At 41.7% G+C, this 21,512-nt stretch overlaps 2 protein-coding genes across 4 annotated transcripts; both read right to left on the reverse strand.

Moving 5' to 3' along the window:
- Positions 1-1,737: 1,737 nt before the first annotated feature.
- LOC311140167 (lysosomal-associated transmembrane protein 4B-like) lies at positions 1,738-10,938 on the reverse strand. Of its 3 annotated transcripts, none has more exons than XM_084175109.1 (8): positions 10,639-10,938; positions 9,761-9,872; positions 8,676-8,749; positions 8,199-8,321; positions 7,927-8,025; positions 6,554-6,649; positions 4,227-4,289; positions 1,738-3,059 (listed from the first exon to the last, which is right to left on the reverse strand). In XM_084175109.1, the coding sequence occupies exons 1-8, from the start codon at positions 10,729-10,731 to the stop codon at positions 2,976-2,978; spliced, it is 744 nt and encodes a 247-aa protein (XP_084031235.1). In that variant the 5' UTR covers positions 10,732-10,938; the 3' UTR covers positions 1,738-2,975. The 3 variants fall into 3 exon arrangements, with proteins under 3 accessions (XP_084031235.1, XP_084031236.1, XP_084031237.1); XM_084175111.1 differs by lacking the exon at positions 10,639-10,938 and adding an exon at positions 10,572-10,632 and having other exon boundaries at positions 1,741-3,059; XM_084175110.1 differs by lacking the exon at positions 4,227-4,289 and having other exon boundaries at positions 10,639-10,922.
- A 166-nt stretch (positions 10,939-11,104) lies between these two features.
- Positions 11,105-21,328, reverse strand: LOC311139804 (uncharacterized protein). The gene is made up of 11 exons (XM_084174760.1): positions 20,751-21,328; positions 20,451-20,570; positions 18,106-18,187; positions 16,808-17,008; positions 16,308-16,376; positions 15,920-16,078; positions 15,010-15,146; positions 14,279-14,395; positions 13,940-14,050; positions 13,597-13,708; positions 11,105-12,566 (listed from the first exon to the last, which is right to left on the reverse strand). The coding sequence occupies exons 1-11, from the start codon at positions 21,081-21,083 to the stop codon at positions 12,502-12,504; spliced, it is 1,506 nt and encodes a 501-aa protein (XP_084030886.1). The 5' UTR covers positions 21,084-21,328; the 3' UTR covers positions 11,105-12,501.
- Positions 21,329-21,512: the final 184 nt, after the last annotated feature.

Raw genomic sequence — 21,512 nt, forward strand, 5'->3', positions numbered from 1 at the left:
ATGAGCTGATTACACTGAGTTGTTCCTTAGTCTGTTCACAGGTCTGAGATGCAAAGGAGTACCAGACATGTTTATGATGACTGTCAGTGACCTGAAGCATGCAGGGTCACACTTATGGAACATCAATTCCTGTTCTTTCTACCACAGCTGCACAAGCAGAAAAACCAGTGAAAACAAGAGACACCATGCAAGCACATGCCAGAGATCGATACAACAGTTGTTACTACTACTCATTCAGTCTGTAATTGAAAATTAAGGAGATGGACCATATACAACTGGAGTCCTAAAAAAACATAATTACAAACGACAGTATTCTTTCACCTTTTGTCATGGCCATATTGTATCTTGTCATCTTATGTTGAATCTCCATCAAACACAGTCTAATGTGGAATCTGAATCATGTTTACTATATGTTTACTTCTATAAAACATTTAAAAAGCGTAATCTTAGAGCTCAGATTGTGTGTGGTAAACATGAAATCTGTCATGGGTTTTCATGCTGCAGTACTACAAAACTACCTATTGAAAAGAACATTATCAAAATATCATGTCTCCTTACCTTAATATCAAAATAAGGTTTTGTGAACAGATCTGTCAGTATATCCAAATGAAAGTGTTTTAAAAACACGTAAAGCAGGAAAAGTAAATCAGAGAATCCACCTAGGAGTGTGTGTCAAGCTGGTGACTGTTGTGGTTGTGCAGTCAGTCAGTCAGTCAGTCAGTCAGTGAATATGCAGATGTCCTTTAGCATTCTCTCTATGCATGTGCAGCAGACTAGCCCCCTCTCATCTGGGACTGACTGCTTCTGTATTTACTCTTAGCTGATTTACCTCAGTCTGGCTCTAACCTGGGGAGGGAAGCCTCCTATTGGTGCCCTTATGTGGAGAAAATAAATTGGTGTATAGACCAGATCGTCATGTTTTCATACAGCAGGTTCTCATTTTAAACTATCATTTTAGTATTTGAATCACAATCAAGACATCTTCAACTGAGCCGACCAAGCATTTTGGTAACCATAAATATGATCTTCTTTGATCATAGTGACCAATAATCAAACAGATATCCCATCCATTGTTCTTACATCTGACAAATAGCATTGTGAAAAGGCGATAAGTGTGTCTACAACTCATCAACTGTACTGTACATTTCTTAAAGTAAATGACAAGCGTATTGCGTTTGCCAATGATCAGATAGTTCAACTACTGTACTGTGGTCCTGGTCCAAGCTACAGTGACAGGAGGTTGTTGTAACTGGAAGAAATCTGGATGAACTCTCCACATTGAACTGAAGGAAACAGTAAGGCAGCAGTTTATGGAAACGGTTCTAAAGCATCGCTTTCAGTGCTCTTAACTTCAATCATCCTGAAAATAGACATGTCTTACAATGAGAACGTTATGGCTCTAACAGCTCTTAAAGTCAATGCCCAAATAGCTTCCAAGTTTCATAGAGAATTTCCGTTATTCAGGTTTATGAGGTAAGGAAAGGATGACAGAATTAGTGCCAAAGCCGGAGAAAAACTGGGCCTTTTAGTCCTTGACTTTTCCCTTTGGTTGTCATCTTATAGGCCTACCAATCAGTGATGTAATGTAACACAATAATACTATACTGGATTTGTCTCAAACCCCTTTTCAGAAATCTAACCGTAGCCCCTGCCTTAGATAAGTGTATTCCATAGTAAAATGAGAATGCAACACAGCATGATACTTATGAATCCAAAATAAAAACACATGGTCCATCTGTCAATGAAATGTGCTTTTAATAGACAAATAAATATCACTTCTGTGTCTTTTTATGCTTCAGTCGGTTAAATGTGATTTTGAGTCCTCAGAGGACATCCCCCGTTTGGGGAACAGCTTGCCAATAACTGCATCCGGCAGAGCAGACCGGTCTGCTTACATTGGCTTAATTGAAAAAACATGACCACCTCTTTTTCCTTTACTGGAAACAACACAGATATAAAGACCAAATGTACAAGTCATAAAACTCAACCTTTAAACTGAACACAGCCCTGTTGTAATAATTCAGGATAATGACCGTTTTCCATACACACTAAACAATAACACACAAGTAACTTGGTGATATGACTTCTGCTCTTCAATCATGTCAGTTAGATTACAGGCAGGCGCTTTAAATCTTTGGAATCCTTCCACGCATAGCAACACCTCATACATTCTCTCAGTGCACCCTACCCAAAAGGAAGTTGTTTGTAAAGGCAATCCAACAATGAACAGTGATCATGGGCAGAACAAAGAAACATTTTGAGTCGAGGACACAATCCTCATTAGCCTGTTTTCAGATCTGTGTGTGCTTTAGCCAACTCCTCTGACTGTAATCGTCATGCCATATATGACAACGCACATACAGATCTGGGACCAGGCTAAATCATTGGCAAACAAAAAAAATGTGGGTGGGGGAGGGGGAGGGGGAGGGGGTTGCAGTGCCTCTCTCACAAGTGCTTGCTTCATAGACTATGGAAACATGTTTCTGGTGGGTGGCCTTTGGACTAGGACTGACAGTAGAGTACATGTACAAGCACAGCTTAGTACAATAAAAATATATCCACTATTACACTCACTACTAGCACCCTCATATTTTAACTCCGTTGCATATCACTTTCCTGCTCGATATTTCACCTGTAGATCAGTGAAAATAAATAACTCCAAATAAACAGTATAATGAATAAACAGTATCACAGTAACAGGTAAGTAGTAGGTAAGTAAATGTGTATAGGTTACATTTTTGGGGAAATAATCAGTAGTATTGGGTCCTGGGTCAAATTATATGTATTTTTAAAATTCATTAAAATACTGCTAACACCACACACTCAGTGTGACAGTTATCAAATGCCAACTATAAAATGCATAGTGTATTGGAAAGAAAACCAGTAATATTTGTTGTCTCAGGTCTGGTTGGAATGTCAGGTTGCTGTAGTAACAAGGGGGTCCAGTCGGTCAGCAGAACAGCAGCCCAGGTTCTTCATGCTATGTAGGGTGCCCCGTAGGGGGGAGGAGCGTTCTTGGATGGAATAGCCATAGTGTCGTCATATGGGGGTAACAGTACCTGGGAATACAGAATAAAAAGGGAGATCAAGATCAGTCTAACGTGTGACTGACAACAGACATCAAAGTGCCATTTAACTGTGACATGGTTGAGAATATTGGTTTTTGTCACTGGCAAAGACTACAGGCAACAATATAGTAGGCTGCATATTGGTGTAATTCCAAACTGCAGTTGGTCAAATATACTCATGAGGATAAAGTGAAAATAGTGTGAGCTCCCGGAAGTGACACTCAACCATGATGGCCATATATATAGAGGATGACAGAGGATTCCAAACAGATATGTAATGATTATATAATAGTCTGGATGAGAGAATATAGCGAGATGAGAGAAGAAGAAGAGGGAGAGGGAGAAAGGGGGGCCATGAATGAATATGGTACAAGTCTATTGAGAGGCCAAATTTATAGAGGGGGCCATGAATGAATTTGGTCCAAATCTATTGGAGCAGGTCCAGACTGAATCAGTGACACAATGGTGAAACAGAGTGATATTCAGTTTGGATTCCAGGATGTGAATGTGGTTCTCAGACAGCAAGGCAAGTCCACTGCAGACCTATCTGACTGACATGAGTCAAGTTCATTCAGCCAGTTCCTCTATGTCTTTGATTAGGAAAAGGGAGAACTCTGTCTCATATGTTTTCTCTTCAGACTACTACACACTCTCTGGGGAACCAACCAAATACTATCATCGGAAATGGCTGGCCGTGTGTGTGTGTTTTTGTGTCTCAGATGTATGTAACCCATCCTGGTTTTCCTACTGACACAGAGACATACTGTAGGCAACATCTATGATTCAATGCATTTCTGATGGACCACACTGGCAGAGGATACTGCAACATACGGCTAGAGTATGGCGTTTTCATCCTCACACACAACAGTAAGGCACTGGTTAGGGGCATAACAGCATTACAGTCCAGACTGGAGTCCATGTCATGGTGGACCTTTCTGATCTCAGACCAGTGATTTAACACTACACATTGTGCTTGATGACCTGAAGCTATACTTCATAGGGTGGTTTCCTAGACACAGATTAAGTCCAGTCCTGGACTAAAAAGCAATGTGTGTCCGGAAAACCGCCCCTCGGTGGCTCCGTTCAGTTCAGACATACAGACTTTCCTAATATGGAAGGCATCACATCTACAGTAGGATATTCCCATTATTGTCTTACGTCAGATAGCGCGACTCCATCTGCGCTGATCGAGGGCTTAGCGTCGTGTAGGAGTGACGCCACCTGTCGGAAGGCAATATCCCGGATTATAATACCCTGTCAATAATACACAGATGGTTGAAGTCTACCGTTCTCCCTGAAGTGTGCACTCTTCCAATCCCCACTATGGATTTAAAAGGAATGGACTGGTGTAGGAAACTCCCTCTAACTCCCTAATCCACAGCTTTTAAGTTCAGGAGGGGAGTGAGGGAGTGCACACTTCAGGAGAGAAGTAGGGAATCAGAACACACCCGTAGACTGGTGGTTTAAATTCTAAACCATAACTACCAGCATATTTTCTGACCACTTGTCCACAGGAAGCCTTAATTGAAAGGCCTACGGATAGCAAGGAAGGCAGCATGTTGTTTTTCTAGCACGTTTGACTAATGATTTTAATGGTTAAAAAGAGCAGTCCATTTATAGCTCAGGTGTTTTACACATCAGGAGCACCACAAGGGCCTCAGCTTCTCTAGACCAAAACATCACGTCATTCCTCCACATCAGGGGTAGGCAACTATTTTTATTTAACTAGGCAAGTCAATTAAGAACAAATTCTTATGTACAATGACGGCCTACCAAGAGGCAAAAGGCCTCCTGCGGGGATGGAGGCTGGGATTAAAAATAAAAACGTAGGACAAAAACACACATCACGACAAGAGAGACCTAAGACAACAACATGGTAGCAATACAACATGGTAGCAGCACAAACGTGGTACAAAAACTAGATTCCGATTTTTGGTTGGAGGGGATGTCTGGGGGCCGGAACATAATAATAATTTGTACGCTGCAAATTGACCACAACTAAGCCCAAAAAGAGATTGTATCACGTCTTTTTTGTGGGAATACTCGAACAGTTTTCCTAAATGAAACTAATTTTAGCTGAATTCCTGGTGATAGCTTTTGGTGGTAAAAAAATTAAAAATAAAATAACTTGTGGGCCGGTTTTGGCCCACGGGCCGCCTGTAGCCGACCTGTGCTCTACATGTTCAAAATAAACCATGAGCATCATGAACCATTCATAGTGGCTTGGAATTTAAGGTTTATATTCTGGGAACAAATAAACACCCAATTTACATAAGCCTACTTCATCCCTTTTGGATATCAAACTCGTCAATTACAATATTATACAGTGACATTCTACTGGTGGAACAAAAAGTCCTGATAATTGGATTCTTCTAATTCTCATCGTAGAGGTACACACACTGTTCTGACAACCCCTCACTCTCCTCTCCTACACCTCCCTCGTGACATCCGTTTCCCCCGGGCTAGCTAGATGAGCAGTGTTGCAATGGTCTGATAGTTAAACTAGGTCCTCCCCTCGCTAACGCCATGTTTTCAGGCAGTATTTCTCCCCTCCCCTGGTTCATCAGTGGATAACGTGTTGTAATATCTGCAGCAGAAGCAGAGGATAAGCAGCCAGGTGGCCAAGCTTGGGCTATATGATACCAGTGAGTGAGTGAGTGAGCTTTTCATTGAGTTGGCAGCCAATGTACTGTAGCCATATTAATGAGTTTACCAGTGTGGACTGGAGCCCCTTACGACAGCCCAACTTTATACTTCCTTCCTACTCCGACATGATGGCTTTACTGTTGGAATGCGCTCTCCCTCGCAGTCTTGAGAGGAACCTAACCTAACCTACGCATAATATGAACCCGATCCATGACCTGGAATAAGTTAATCCTTTTTCCATTGGATGTGAGGTTATGTTTTCTTTGGAAACACACAATAGCATCACACCGAGATAAGATAAATGTTTTATGATTTGTACTTTCTCCAGAATGCAAAGCACAAAGCAGAGGGAGTTTATGAGGAAGAAAGAGAGGGATGGATAATTATAGAATAGATTAGATATATCATATGAATACAAAGAGATATATTATGATAGCACAGCACTGGTAAACATCTAGATTGTTTTCAACTCTGCAAGCAAAGGGTTAGAGTGAATAACAGAGACAGTATCTTTTTTCAGCGTCTCTTTGATTTGGAAATTACAACATATTATTGTAGGAGTAAATGCAATGGCAATATTTGTGGAAAAACATAACTGTCAAAAAGGTGGTTAGCATTCACAGAGGTGGTCTGTCTGGAGTAGATTTCCATTTCTTGCAAACCCAACTCGCTGAACAGAGGAAATATACTACACTGTATTACACTGTAGTAACTACAGCAGACTGATAGAAAATAAATAAACAAACCCACCATGTCATAATGTAGGAATGCAAACTTAAGAAATTGTCATTTATGTATTGTACAGCAATTGAAATAGATGTTTGTATCCTGTGACTTACCGTGGTGTCATTAGTAGTGACGTATATCAAGACTTCTGGGGTGCTTCTTGCGCGCACATACCGGTAGCAGTTCCACACACACGCTATCAGGTACGCCTGAAAAGGGAAAACCATTATCAAAAACATTAAAAAGAAAATAACTATCAACAGTTGACATGATTTAATGTACAGTATCTAAGGCTCAATATTAATCTTAATCCAAAGGGGTACTGTCTAGCTAATTCAGAAAACGTTAAGACTCAATCTCCAGCCCCATGCAGAAGGGTTTCATTCATTCAGAAAATTACAAGACTCAATCTCCAGCCCATTGTAGAAATATATAGTATAGTACAGCTCACTCAGGAGAGTGGCACAAAAACAAGCTCTCATTGTTCCCTGACATCCTAACATCATCCCTCTCAGTGAGCCGTACGGTAGCTTTCTGGGGTTCAGTCCTGTCCAGCCAAACACCATCTGGTAAAGCAGTCGGCTCCTATAAAACAGACTAGGACTGAGCTCAGCTGTATATCCCACTGCACACACCACTTCAATGAATTGACACCTGTCACTTTTACAGGCTCTTCAACAATATTCAGTATAAACCGCAGACCTCCATATGGTATATACTGTCTGTAGACAATCGTCAATCCTCTGTGGATGATATGCTTGTAGAGGTAGCAACATCTATACAGAACAATTATCACTCACTGACAGCTGAGCTACACGTCAACCCTTACTTTTGGATTGGACCAGAAGTAATAGAAATGTGTTTTCATCCCCATTACTACAGCGTTCATACAGTATATTTGCATTAAGATGGTCTCAGTAAGGTATCTCCACAGTTTTACAGGATGACACAGAGCCTTACTGAAGTCTATCAAAATAAACCACATCTTCTTTCTCTCAATCTGTTTCCCTCCATCTGGATGGTCTTTGTACGACACAGGAGTTCTATAGAAGCAGCCTAATAGAACTGGTAGGCCATTTAGAGGGGCTTTTACGATGCCATAAAACAGAGGTGTGTAGTGTGGCGGGACGTTGGCATCATCTGGCAGTTTGTCAGAGCTAATGTGAAAGCTCTCTAACCTGGATGGGCCAAGAGCAACACTGACGAGGGCCCTGCCTCAATGGCTCCCATTATAGTGTTATGAAAACAACAGCCTTGTGAAACGGCTCCTGACAGACATCTGAACCGCTGCAGGACCCTCTGTCCGTCCCCAAGGGTTTCTGCCATAAAAATAACCTGAATAATTCCCCCAGATGAGCACCATTTTCCTCTCTCACACAGCATAAGCACTGTTTTGTCACTCGCATACATTAAGTAACGAAAATTACACAACGTATTAGGAATTTGTGGTAGGGAAATCTGTGTGTGTCAGTTCAGTAGCAGTTACCTTGAAGGTGAGGATGCATCCGATGAAGAGGAGCACGATGAAGACCAGGCACACGTTGCTCATGGCCATGATATCCTCTTTGTAGGGGAAGTTCTCAGGCTGTGAGGGTGACACCAGACAGTCAGACAGACAAAAGGAGCTGCAGTGAGATTGGGGGTAAAGAGTGTGGAGGGTGCGGGGAGTGTGGAGATATTGGCTACCTCCAAAATGGCACCCAATTCCTTATATGGCACTTTATTCGAATAGGAGTTGGACTTTGGAGTCCTTCTTACCAGCTGTTGGAGGTAATCTTGTATGGTGTTGGGGTAGACCACAATACTAACAGCCACCAGGGTGTTCAGTGCACAGTCAAAGACTTGGTAGCAGAAGAATGGGATGATCCAAGCAGCATGTTGCTGAAACAGGAAAACCAGTTTTATGTTAGCCATGAGGGAATAGCATCTGAAGAGCTGCAGCTGCAGGAAAGGTTAATATATCGATCTGGAAAAAAACAGAGATTCAAACAAAACGTTCTGACCGATGCATTAAACGTAAATCAATGTGTTTCTGGTGGGAGGTTTGGTGAACTTACTCCAGTGGGACCCAGCCATTCAAGACCATGTCTGTAAATCTTAATTTGAACGGGTTTTTTTAAACTACATTTGGACGATCCTCTTAGTGTCTTTATCTGTATTCATTCTTATGAGAGCAGACATAGTATACCAGTACAAGCAACAGCAGAAAGCTATTGATATGTAACGTTTGCTTACCTTATATGCACCGTAGGTCGCCATTCCAGAAATTAGTATCATCAGCAACGAGATCGCTGAAGCAATACACATGTCTGGAATAGAAGGGAAATCATACTGTATACAAGGTCTGCATTAAAATAAATTAATAACTGTCGCAAATGATGAGAAAAATCACAGTTTTGTCCTTGGGTGGTGATTGAATTAATCTCACAGTAATTTATAAACTTATAATAAGCTCAGTTCATTCCTAGTTTGACACTGACTACGTGAAAATGACCCAACTTGCTCTGTGCAGATGTGACCTGATCTTGATACTTCATGATACCATGACATTGAGTAGATTTCACAGAAAACAAAAATACTATGTCACCGACTGTCAGCGTCACAGTAATCCTGTCCATCTGTGCACAGCCCAGAGAACACAGTAGTCTGCTCCGACAGAACAGAACAGAAGCCAGTCTACTTTAGTTCTGTAACTAGCCTGAACTGAATCACTGCCTGCTTCGTAGAAATGTGTCATTCCACCTATCATGGCACATTGATTTGAACAGGGATGGCCGTTCTATTAATTATATTTCTATGGCCTTCCTAATGCAGGGCCAGCTGGACCAATGGCAAAAGGGATCACAGGACGGCTTAATCTGACCTGAACTGGGTCAACTCAGTCAGTTTCAAATCAGACAGTACTGTACCGACAGCCAGTGGCAGACTTGTCAATTTGGCCAGCATATGCGGCTAAGGTTAATTTACAACCTGGGCAAGACCTAGCTGATTTAGCAAGTTTGTGAAAATACACAACACAGCTGGACATTAGACATGCGTGCCCACGGACTGAGAGATTTGATTAACTTTACTGTGAAGTGAGAGAAATGCTGACTATTGGCTGCTTTCAATAATATAACGTGATATATAAAACCAGAAGTTTTGGCATTGATATATAATGCCATAGTAGTTTCCATCACTGTCATCACATACACAACAGACTCAGAGAGGAGTTGGCTAGAGCACAAACAGACTGGCCCGTCAGGCTACTTTGGAGGCGTGGGCAGGTCTATGCAACATCGTACACATTTATCCCAGACATAAAGCTGTAGGCTACTTACTGGCGTCATCCATGTCATCTAAGTCGTTAGCCAGCTCAGCGCTGGTCAGATGGTACTGGTCAGGATCACCCAGGGCTGTGACGAGGATGAGCAACACCACCGCATTGATCAGCTAAAGGACATTTAAGACATAAGGACCATATGGACATTTAGACTCAAACAAGATAGGAATACAATACACATCAATAGATCAACATTAGGGAAACGTTCAACAACAACAAGATGAAAGGCTCCACAAGCAGTTGATCACATTAATCAGCTAAACACATAAAGACCAGTCAGACTGACAGGAGGACACAGAAACAATAATAGCTCAGCCTTCATAAAAGGAATGACTTGTTCACCCAAATTACACAATTACTTTATTATAGGAGTCCTTACTTATTAACTATTTGGCTGTTTTCCATGTAAGGAAGCAGTAACTCTATAATTTGAGTGAACCACCTCTTTAACTCAGCAATGTAGGTAGAGGTGGTGTTTTAACTTTGAATGAACAATACATATGCCTAGGCCCTATGTGCATAATGGAAAATTAATTATTATCATAGCCTAAAGGCTTCTACCTGACACAAGACCTGTAACCTGTCCTGAAGGGCTGAGTGTACTGAAAAATTCATGAACGTTTTTTCCAATGGTGTTAGGTTAAGTTAACCCCTTCTTGGACACCTTAGCAGAATAATTTGTACATCTACAATTAACAAAACAATCCATTAAATAAAATGTTATCACTTGCAGCCAATCACAATGAGACTACTTTCTGCTGGATAAACATAATTTAACATGGAAAAACGTCCTACAAATAATAACATACCGTTTTTGTTGGTTGTTGAGCCTATCTAAATAGTGTTATGTGTATAATAGCGACTATGAATGCTCACCATATACCAAACCCCCAGGATAACCGTGCCTGTGCGGACATGACAGCACAGGCAGCATCTGGTGGAATGCCATCGGTCCCACGGGGAAATCATATTTTACAATGAAAGGATGAGGAGGCACTTCACAGATGTCTATATCTATCGGTTTATGATAAACAATCCAAATAGATCGACGTGAATTTCTTCTCCAGCGCGCGGTGTCGTTGATTAGGCTACCTTTGAACTGTCGGCAATTAGTGATAACAGCTTCACCGCGGCTCTAGTGATCAACTCAGGCACGTAGCAAACATTGGACCATGTGACCTGAGCTGGATAGGCTCAAGAGAGCTGGTGATGTAACTAGTTGTTTCGAGAATAATGTTCCCATCATCCCTCACCAAAGCCGGGAAATTTAAATAGTTACACTGTAGCTGCCTGCTATGTTTATTGGGATATGTTGAATAAGAATATTCACACTTCACAATAGTGCCTTTATGATCTTTATGGTAGAAATTCACACAAAGGGCATATTTGAATATATTGCAATTGGAACATTGACAATAAAGACCGAGGTAAAGGACAAGTATCAAACACATTAAAATAATTGAACTTTGAGACATTACCATCTCCAATCAGGAAAAATGGAAGCAATTCACATATTACATTTCCATCTGAGGGAGAAAGACAAGTGGAGAAAGATTCAGGGTGCAGAACAAACATGGTCCAACATAGAACTGAGACACAATCAATACATTAAAACTGTTTGTAGAGCACATGCCTACATTACTCAACCAATTAAGGCATCAAATTGTATTCCTGATTACTGCATCATTACCAGTACATCATTGATTAAAGCAGTTTGAAACCATCCCGTCTACAGCAGGACTAAACATTACTTTTCACTACACACCAGTCAGTTGCTCAAAAAAAACGTAAGAGACAAATAGAGGTAACTGATTAATAGGAAAAACAAAAATACAAAATAGACAAATCAAATATAGAAAAGGCCTTTTATTTTTAATATTTTTACATATGGCTTGAAGCGTTTTTTATTACAAAGAGGTTACAAAAGGTTGAGGACTTTTGAATAATCAACCACAGGTGGACAGGACAACACAGCCATCAATGGTAGAAGCACCTACACGGACTGAGCACAACACAGATGGTCAAAATAACAGCAAGTAACTGAAAGCATGTCTCTTTTCCATGTACAGCAGAACAGTAGAGATACCACTAACACCACCTGCACCCAAATGCTAAACATGATTCCCTTGGGTCGTGTTCATTATGCACCAAACAGTTCAAAATGGACTGAAACAGGGAGGACTACCTGGACTTGTCGGATAGCAATCGCTTATTTTGTTTTTCCCTTTCAAAACAGTTTGCTACCATATGCCCTATTGAACACGACTCTGTAGTGTTGGACTTGACCATTTGAGCAGGAGTCACTGCACCAATACCGTTCACGATATAAACAGCAAACAAAAAGACTGCATAATAAAAGCCTGTAATGTTAACATGTGACTCGGCTGACTCTTCCTCTATAATATTCCTCTCAAAGCCACATCACAATCACTATTAAATCAGGATTTATTATTCATTTTCTAGATGTCTAATCATCAAACATGATCTTTCAAAAGATTCATTGGAATTGGAAAACAATTTTCATGTGTGCCCACACTACGATATTGATCAGAATCGCAGAATTTAGCTTAACAGTTAATCTAGATCCAGTCCGCTTGACCAGGCTGCATTTTGGACATGAAGCTGGCCAGTCAGAACTCAGAAGTTTATTTATTTCCATTAATTTTTTTTAAAGGATGAACAGCAGTTGTTTAATCCAAAGTATTTTGCATATAACTTCATCATGTTCATGACTCCAACTCATGTTTCTCTTCTTGCTCGCTTCTTCTTCACTGGTTTGGAAGGCTGGCTCTCTTCAGGTTTTTCTATGAGGTAAAGCACACAGGGAGAGATACGTCTTACAATACAATATGGGACTCTTTGTAAGACAAGATACAGGTTGTAACATTTTTTATAGAAAAAGAGAAACAGATGCGACTTTAGAACCAGGAAGTGTGTACAATCCATTCCAGAAGGATCACCAGGGAGTGAACATTTTTGTTCTAGCCCAGTACTACCACCTGAATCCTCCAATCAAGGGGAACAAAAAGGTGCAACCCATGGAGGTGTGGTCCTCCTGAAGTGGATTGAGAAACAGTGCAGCTGTAGAGAAGTTTGAGTGGAGGCTGAGAGAGCGAGAGAGAACTGCAGCCCTGCCTGTATACAGCCTTGTGTTTGATTAGGGTTGCAACATTTCTGTAACTTTCCCTGGTTGGAGGATTCCCGGACTTCTTGCTTATTCCCAAATTAATTCCAGGAATCTTCCAAATAGGATTTCAGGGAAACTGGGGAATTTTCGGAAAGTTAACAACATTTTGCAACCCTATGATTGATACAGTAAGGAGAAGGGCTGATGCGCTAGCTCGGAGCTGGGATAGCCATTCAAACTGAATGGAGAGAGGGGACATATGGTAGTAATAACCAGGCCTAGCTGCTTCCTACGACTCTAGAAATCAATAGCTACACTTTGCCACAACCAGGGGACAACATCTGGTTGGGAGGAGGAAGGTGAGCAGGCAGCTTGGTGGCCCAGTCAATCACACAACAACATGGAGGCCCTGCCTAGAAACAACGCATAGCAGCCCATAACCCCCCTAGGCACTAATATGTCTAGATTTGAATGGTACGAGGGTAAGGTAAAGCTATTCCTCCTTTAATATTAACGTGTTTCTATTGTGATCATAGTATAGCAAGGAATGAGTGGGGATATAGACTATAGGAAAGTATAAAGTGAAGTAAGGTGTATGCAGGAATCGGACCCCAGCTGCTGGCCGACATACGTAGTCTGGGGTCTGCAGCACTACCACTAGACCAGACTCCAGTGTGATTCACATGTGGTTGTTCTGATAGACTTACTCTGTGATGGAACAGGTAGACTGTTCTGCTTGGCAGTAGTCTCTGTGGGTTGGGGTGGCACTTGTGTGATAGGGGCTTTGTTCTGAACTACAACTGGTTGCTCCACTCTTGCCTGCAGGAAGAAGAAACCTTGGGATTAAAGAGGCTATAAAGAGTTTTTGCCTCTGGGGGTACTCTTGGGCCAAAAGGGGTCCCCTAAACAGACAGAAATATTGTGTCCTTAATGGCACCTTAATTCCTTTATAGTTCTTACGAGCCCTAGTCAAAAGTAGTACACTATTAGAGAATAGGGTGCCATTTGAGACCCAGCCATTGGGGAAGTCTATAGAACAGTGTCACCAACCTCCACAGCAGCAGTGATGACAGCCTGGACAGTAGGAGCAGCAGGCTCCTGGATTGGCTGCTTCTTCACCTTGGCCTCAGTAACAACCTTTTTATTTGGCTCCTCTGACTCCTGTCAATCACAGACAGAACAAATATGAGCCAATCAGGAAGGCCACAGGTAGCAATGACCCAATGAGGGACTCAGCAATGTAGTTATAATGAGTGATGGTAACAGTTTACATTAAGTTGCTCTATTCATGTGTAATAACATTAATTACTATAGTAACATTGTAATAATGTTGTTAAGGAGTAATCCAGTAACTGCTTTGTTCTTCAACTGCTTAGTCTATAGTGTTACCTGGCCAGTAACTACTGCATCTTCAGCTTGCTGCTTCTTCTTCTTCTTCTTCTTTTTAGATTTCCCAGTTCCATCAGCGGCAGGCTCTGCCTTTTCTCTCTCTTCACCAGATCCCTGCTGTGAAAGAAAAACATTCCAAGTACAAAACTAAATCAAATATGTGACACATCTAGACTGCTCAACATGACAACCTTTCCCCACCTTTAGCTTAAAACGTCTAAATAATATCAAGGGGAACGTGTACAGTAAGTAGCAGATACATTTTTTACATGAGAAGGCTTCTGAAATTTAAATGGGCAGCTTTGTTTGACAGAGGCTTTTAAATGGAAACAATCCCCAAATCACTACTATAACTCTACGCAGAACCTTGTACAGGATACAGCATGGTCTCTTTACAAGCAACTGTTGCACTGCAGTCAAACTAGTCCCATTTCAAGGATGTAGTGCTCACTACCAGTCAGTCTATCCTCACATATGCATAAAGTTATATTTAGAGGTTTTTAAATGCAAAATGTAAATTCAATCCTTGTCATCTCTCTCTTCATGATGAAATGTTCTGTTTAACTAGGAACATCTCTGGAGATGGTTTCTCTCTCTCCTCAACTTTCCCAGATTATATTTACAGCATTTAAATATAAAGCATGTTATTTATTTAACCAGGAACAGGCCCTTGATGTTAGAAACCTCTCGTGAGGGGCACCTGAAGAGTGTTGACACAACTGGTGACTAACCTTGACAGGCTCTGGCAGGGGCTCCTCCAGGCCAGGGGGGGCAGTCTCTACTGGAGCAGGGGGTTCCTCATTGTTCCCCCACACCACCTCTGGGGCAATCCAGTCAGAGCTACTGTCCACTGCAGCACCAGACCCACCTACAGCAGAAAACACATCCGGAGGAAACCTCTAGTTAAAACACCTACATGGTACAGACAGAGATTTTGATCAGCAATTTCTGATACAAATTTTTTGTCATTTAGCAGACACTCTTATCCAGAGCGACTTACAGTTAGTGAGTGCATACATTTTTTTATTATTTTTTTCATACTGGCCCCCCGTGGGAATCGAACCCACAACCCTGGCTTTGCAAACGCCATGCTCTACCAACTGAGCTACACGGTGATATATATACTCCATGATATATTCTGATCAACTGGTGTGTTCTTGTGTCAGGAAAATAAATACCACATGAATCAGATAATATACCTGGCCATTACAACAGATCAAATATTTTTGACCAAATTCATAGTTAGTGCGTTTTGCCTTTGTTAGGCAGTATACTTGTCAGTAGTGTAAACCATGCCATCTAGAGGCCAAAAGGTGATCCTACACCCAGAGTCCACAAACAGAACACAAAGAACAGTCAGTCCATTACATTCAGTGCCAACTCCTAGTCTGGTGAATGGAGACTAGATTCAGGTCTTTAGCCTTTATCCCTGTTATCCCCGCATCAATGACAGTCCATCCTCCTAATAACACAACATTGCAATACAAAACCTTAGTGAAAACTCTTGCCAGTAAAAATGGCATTGTACTGTGTATACTTCGCTGTATCCTCTGCATGACAAATAAAGTTTGATTTGATTAATATAAAAATGTTGCATTACATATGCAGTATATTCCTGGGAAATATTACTACCATCATTACCGTCAGTCTCCTGCCCCCAGACAGAGGTGTCTTGGTTGCTCTCAGGAGAGTTCCAGTGCTCCTGATCAGGGACAATGGTAAGGGCTGGGGCCTCTTGGGCTGTCACAGCCCGGTCAGCCCATTCTCCAGACACTACCGGAGCCTCCTCGCTGCTGATATCTGACACCAACACACACATACACATTTAACACCCTTCAAGAACATCCACCCATTGGCACCACTTTAAATAGTATGCCTAAGAAAAGGACTCCAACCAAGTACTGTACAAGTAAGAGCATGTAGCTAATTCATTTTCTTAAAATGGGACATTATTTGGATTTCACGCTTTCATGAACCTCTCCTAACCCTTAATCAGATGCTAATTTTAATCTATATGTATATTTTTTACCTTGAGGTGTGACGACGGCAACAGCAGGGATGGCATATGCCTTCTCAGCTTCGGTTTTGGAGGATTCCCCTGAGGAAATAACAGTGATGTTTAAATGCAAGGCTGTAGCTATATTTCCATGTACATTTATATTTCCTATTTGCAAAGGGAGAGCAGGTCAACACACAAAGAGCAGTAGCCTGGAATCCAAACTGATATGCTCAGTTTCTCTATTGTCAGTTTGGATTCCAGGCTAACAGAGCAGTTGACAAGCAGCAGAAGCTACACCTCTCTCTCTGGGCTCGGAGTCCTCCAGGGTATGTATTTATAGCAGGTCTGATCAACAGGGGACCAGCAAAACGCAATAACACGAGAAGACAGAGAGTAGCAGTCTCCCTGGATGCCAAATTAGTCTGTAGCTGTTCGAGTGGTCTGAGGCAGTCGTTAAATAATGGGTGCAGCCTTTTGCCAACAGAGAGCTTATACAATAAGGTGATAGACCTAAAGCTAGCTAGCTTTACCTTTCTTCTTCTTCTCTTTCTTCTCAGAGCCAGACCCAGGGGCTGCAGCTTTGGGGCTGGCCTTGGTTGACTCTGTGGGAGGAGTACTGGGCAGAGGATCCACTCCTCCAGGGCTCCCTGACCCGTCACCGGTGGTCTTGTCTTTACGGCGCTGCTCACGCTTCTCCTTGTTACTGACCTTGGTCTCCCAGGTGCCTGAGACTGATAGAGACATGGGGGCAGGTTAGTGGGAGAAAGTTAAATAGGCCTACATCTCGTGTTCAAATCCATGGTTAGAATGTCAAGGCTCTGGGCCCGGTTTCCCAAAAGCATCTCTAGGCTACGTTCATCGTTAGAACCTTCTTAGGAGCATCGTTACATCTCTGAGCTGTTTCCCAAAACCATCATTACTAAAGTTGCTCTTGAAAACACCCATTATTTAACGACTGCCTCAGACCACTCGAACAGCTAAGTACATTGTTAGATGTCTTTTGCCCTTCCACGTCACTTTATACACAGAAGATCTCCGCTAAACACAAAAGCAAGATGTTTATCCGTCTCTCTGTTACCGCCGATAACTTCAGAACGAATGTGACAGACTACAAAAACAAAGTAGCCAATTTTTTTGCATTACAAATACGCTTCAAATGAAAACAGAGATGACTGTATTAAAAGATAAATACTGTATAGGTTACATACACCTATATATTTGAATGATATGGATATCCATTTCATGTTAATGCAATTGAGTTTTATTTAGCTATTTGTAAGCTACCGTTTAATTTTCCCCCCAATCCTATCAGTATCACATGCCTCAACGCACTTAGCGAACATTCTCTCTGCGTGGTGTTTTGGGAAACGCATGTTTTTGATTTTGATTTTTTTATTTCACCAGGTAAGCCAGTTGAGAACAAGTTCTCATTTACAACTGCGACCTGGCCAAGATAAAGCAAAGCAGTGCGATAAAAACAACAACACAGAGTTACATATGGGGTAAAACAAAACAAAGTCAAAAATACAACAGAAATAAATATATATACAGTGTGTGCAAATGTAGAAATGTTACATCTTGTAGGAAAGATGCATTGTTAAAAACACTCGTAAGCCTAAGTTCCATCACTATCGGGTAACCGGGCCCTGGTCAGATAGATGAAATCATTAATTTATGCATTCATAGACTAACACATTCAAAGATTAATCATTTCAATTTCTCTGAAAGGACGTAATGATTAGCTGTAAATGTCTGCCCCCACCGCGCTTTGCTAGGCACAATTGATTGAACCAGTGGGTGGTATTAGTGGTGGTGCTGTATGTCGTACCTTCCTCGGATTCCTTGCCATGAGAAGAAGCTGTCTTAGCCTCCTTTACTGCCTGTTTCTGCTTCTTCTTGGTCTTCTTTACCTAAACATATAGAGAATTCAGCATGTATGGTGGATTAATGCTACAAGGCAAAGAAACGAAAGTGGTAACATACAGACGTATCACCACCTGCACCATTAGAACAGAAACCCCATTTTATGAAAGTCACTCAATCAAGTCAACGCGGTCAAGCTAGGTCTATATATAACTGAAATCACATACAGTTGAAGTCGGAAGTTTACATACACTTAGGTTGGAGTCATTAAAACTCGTTTTTTCAACCACTCCACAAATGTCTTGTTAAACTATAGTTTTGGCAAGTCGGTTAGGACATCTACTTTGTGCATGACACAAGTAATTTTTCCAACAATTGTTTACAGACAGATTATTTCACTTATAACTCACTGTATCACAATTCCAGTGGGTCAGAAGTTTACATACACTAAGCTGACTGTGCCTTTAAACAGCTTGGAAAATTCCAGAAAATGATGTCATGGCTTTAGAAGCTTCTGATAGACTAATTGACATAATTTGAGTCAATTGGAGTCAACCTGTGGATGTATTTCAAGGCCTACCTTCAAATGCCTGAAGGTACCACGTTCATCTGTACAAACAATTGTACGCAAGTATAAACACCATGGGACCACGCAGCTGCCACACCGCTCAGGAAGGAGACGCGTTCTGTCTCCTAGAGATTAACGTACTTTGGTGTGAAATGTGCAAATCAATCACAGAACAACAGCAAAGGACCTTGTGAAGATGCTGGAGGAAACAGGTACAAAAGTATTTATATCCACAGTAAAATGAGTCCTATATCGACATAACCTGAAAGGCCACTCAGCAAGGAAGAAGCCACTGCTCCAAAACCGCATAAAAAGCCAGACTACGGTTTGCAACTGCACATAGGGACAAAGATTGTACTTTTTGGAGAACTGTCCTTTGCTCTGATGAAACAAAAATATAACTGTTTGGCCATAATGACCATCGTTATGTTTGGAGGAAAAAGGGGGTAGCTTGCAAGCCGAAGAACACCATCCCAACTGTGAAGCACGGGGGTGGCAGCATCATGCTGTGGGGGTGCTTTGCTGCAGGAGGGACTGGTGCACTTCACAAAATAGATGGCATCATGAGGAAGGAAAATGATGTGGATATATTGAAGCAACATCTCAAGACATCAGTCAGGAAGTTAAAGCTTGGTCGCAAATGGGTGTTCCAAATGAGCAATGACCCCAAGCATACTTCCAAAGTTGTGGCAAAATGGCTTAAGGACAACAAAGTCAAGGTATTGGAGTGGCCATCACAAAGCCCTGACCTCAATCATATAGAACATTTGTGGGCAGAACTGAATAAGCGTGTGCCAGCAAGGAGGCCTACAAACCTGACTCAGTTACACCAGCTCTGTCAGGAGGAATGGGCCAAAATTCACCCAACTTATTGTGGGAAGCTTGTGGAAGGCTACCCGAAACGTTTGACCCAAGTTAAACAATTTAAAGGCAATGCTACTAAATACTAATTGAGTAATAATTCTCTCTACTATTCTGACATTTCACATTAAAATAAAGTGGTGATCCTAACTGACCTAAGACAGGGAATTTTTACTAGGATTAAATGTCAGGAATTGTGAAAAACTTGAGTTTAAATGTATTTGGCTAAGGTGTATGTAAACCTCCGACTTCAACTGTACACCATCCTGTTCCCCTAAATCTGTCTACCAAGAGCCTTTTGACATGTGATTTATAGGGTATACCGTACTTACACTCTCAAACGCTATAAACCAAACATCAATAAATCAAATAAAAATTATTTAAAATGTCAGCGCCTCAATGCAGAATGATGCCAAAATCAACTATAAAGAGCATTGATTGACAGACTGACAGTCAGCTGGGTTGAGAGCTGTATGATCACGGAGTAGCCACACTTGACACTAGCTAAATCAGGAAGCCATCGGTCCCATCCTTTAGGATTTGCTGCATCTGCAAGTTAAAGTTAAGATCTGGCAACCAGACACTGACAGCTGGCCCCTGCACATCACAGGACAGTAGGCATCCTAAGGGAGGCAGGCCTCTAGTCTAAAAGCCACATCATCACTAGTAAAACTCCACTACATACGGCATAAGGCCCGTTCTCATCTTCAATGCATGTTTAGTGCAGAAATTGGGATATTACATAGCTAATTATACCCAAGCAGACCTGACCTTAGTTTGCATACAACGGACTTTGTTTTGCATACAACAGATTCAACTCTTTCACTAGTCTCCTAGGCTAGCATACAAGCATTTGCCTCTGCAAGCAACATTAGGCCTACCTCAGAAGCCTTTTCTGTCTTGACTTGAGGAGAATGATGTGGCACTACTGGCAGGTTGTCTTCGGTCACTCTGACTTCCTCTTGCAGCTCAGCAACTGTACGACCATTTGGCTGTGATTTCTGCGGGACAAAAGAGAAGACGAGGCTGAATTTGAAAAAAACACTATCGTGTGACAGGTTCATCTAGCTAGCCGAATCATGCTAATGTAGGCTACTACTAGCTAACTAGCTACTGTGACGATAGAGCTGTCAAAATTAGCATAGCATAACTAACTAGTAAGGCAACATTGGAAACGTTACCTTTTCTGTAGTCCTTTTCTTTTTCTTCTGTTCCTCTGTTCTCGCAGCCTTGATAGGAGCTGGTTTAGTGCTTTCAATAGTCTCATCAACTTCAATTATGGTCGCTCGCTTTTTGAACAGCCCACGACAGGCCGAGGCCCACATAGCCACCATTAACACGAGCCCAATACACGCTGCTAAGAAGATCAACCATGGCGGAATCTCGGGCTTCACTCCAAAATCCACCCCGAGTTCTGAGTGCAAGAGGTCTAGGCCGGTGGAAAGAAGCTCATTCAGGCGACCTGCTATCAACTTGACCTGTTGACAGGTCGCGTCCTGCCAGTTCTCTGCCATTTGGGTTGATCTCGATGATTGACAGAAAGAATATGCTAAAGTTAACGTTAGCTGGCTAAAAATAACGGTTGTGACAGGCCAAACAATAAAACCACGATCATCGCTAGCTTGTCATCCACCTAGCCGCTAACGCGTTAGCTAGATGTCATTCATGTAACATTTGAGTCGGTCGAAATGGGTTAGCCTCATGTAGCTAGCTATGTGTGTCTCAGATCGTATGACTAATGAACCGCTTTCTTGCCCACTGTGATAAAGCAAGAAGGTTGATTTCAAGGAGAAACAGGCGGGGCTTAGCAGTATCCAGCTCTACGATTGGTGCAACTTCTTCATGAGGCGTCCCTCTGAATTTCCCCATTCAGTTCATCGATAATTTAAAGTGTTGGTTTTCCGGACAGATTAAGAATTGTGGTCTTGGACTAGAACAGATGA

This window comes from Coregonus lavaretus (genome assembly GCF_964263955.1).
Source record: "Coregonus lavaretus genome assembly, chromosome: 13".
NCBI classification, from domain to species: Eukaryota; Metazoa; Chordata; class Actinopteri; order Salmoniformes; family Salmonidae; genus Coregonus; species Coregonus lavaretus.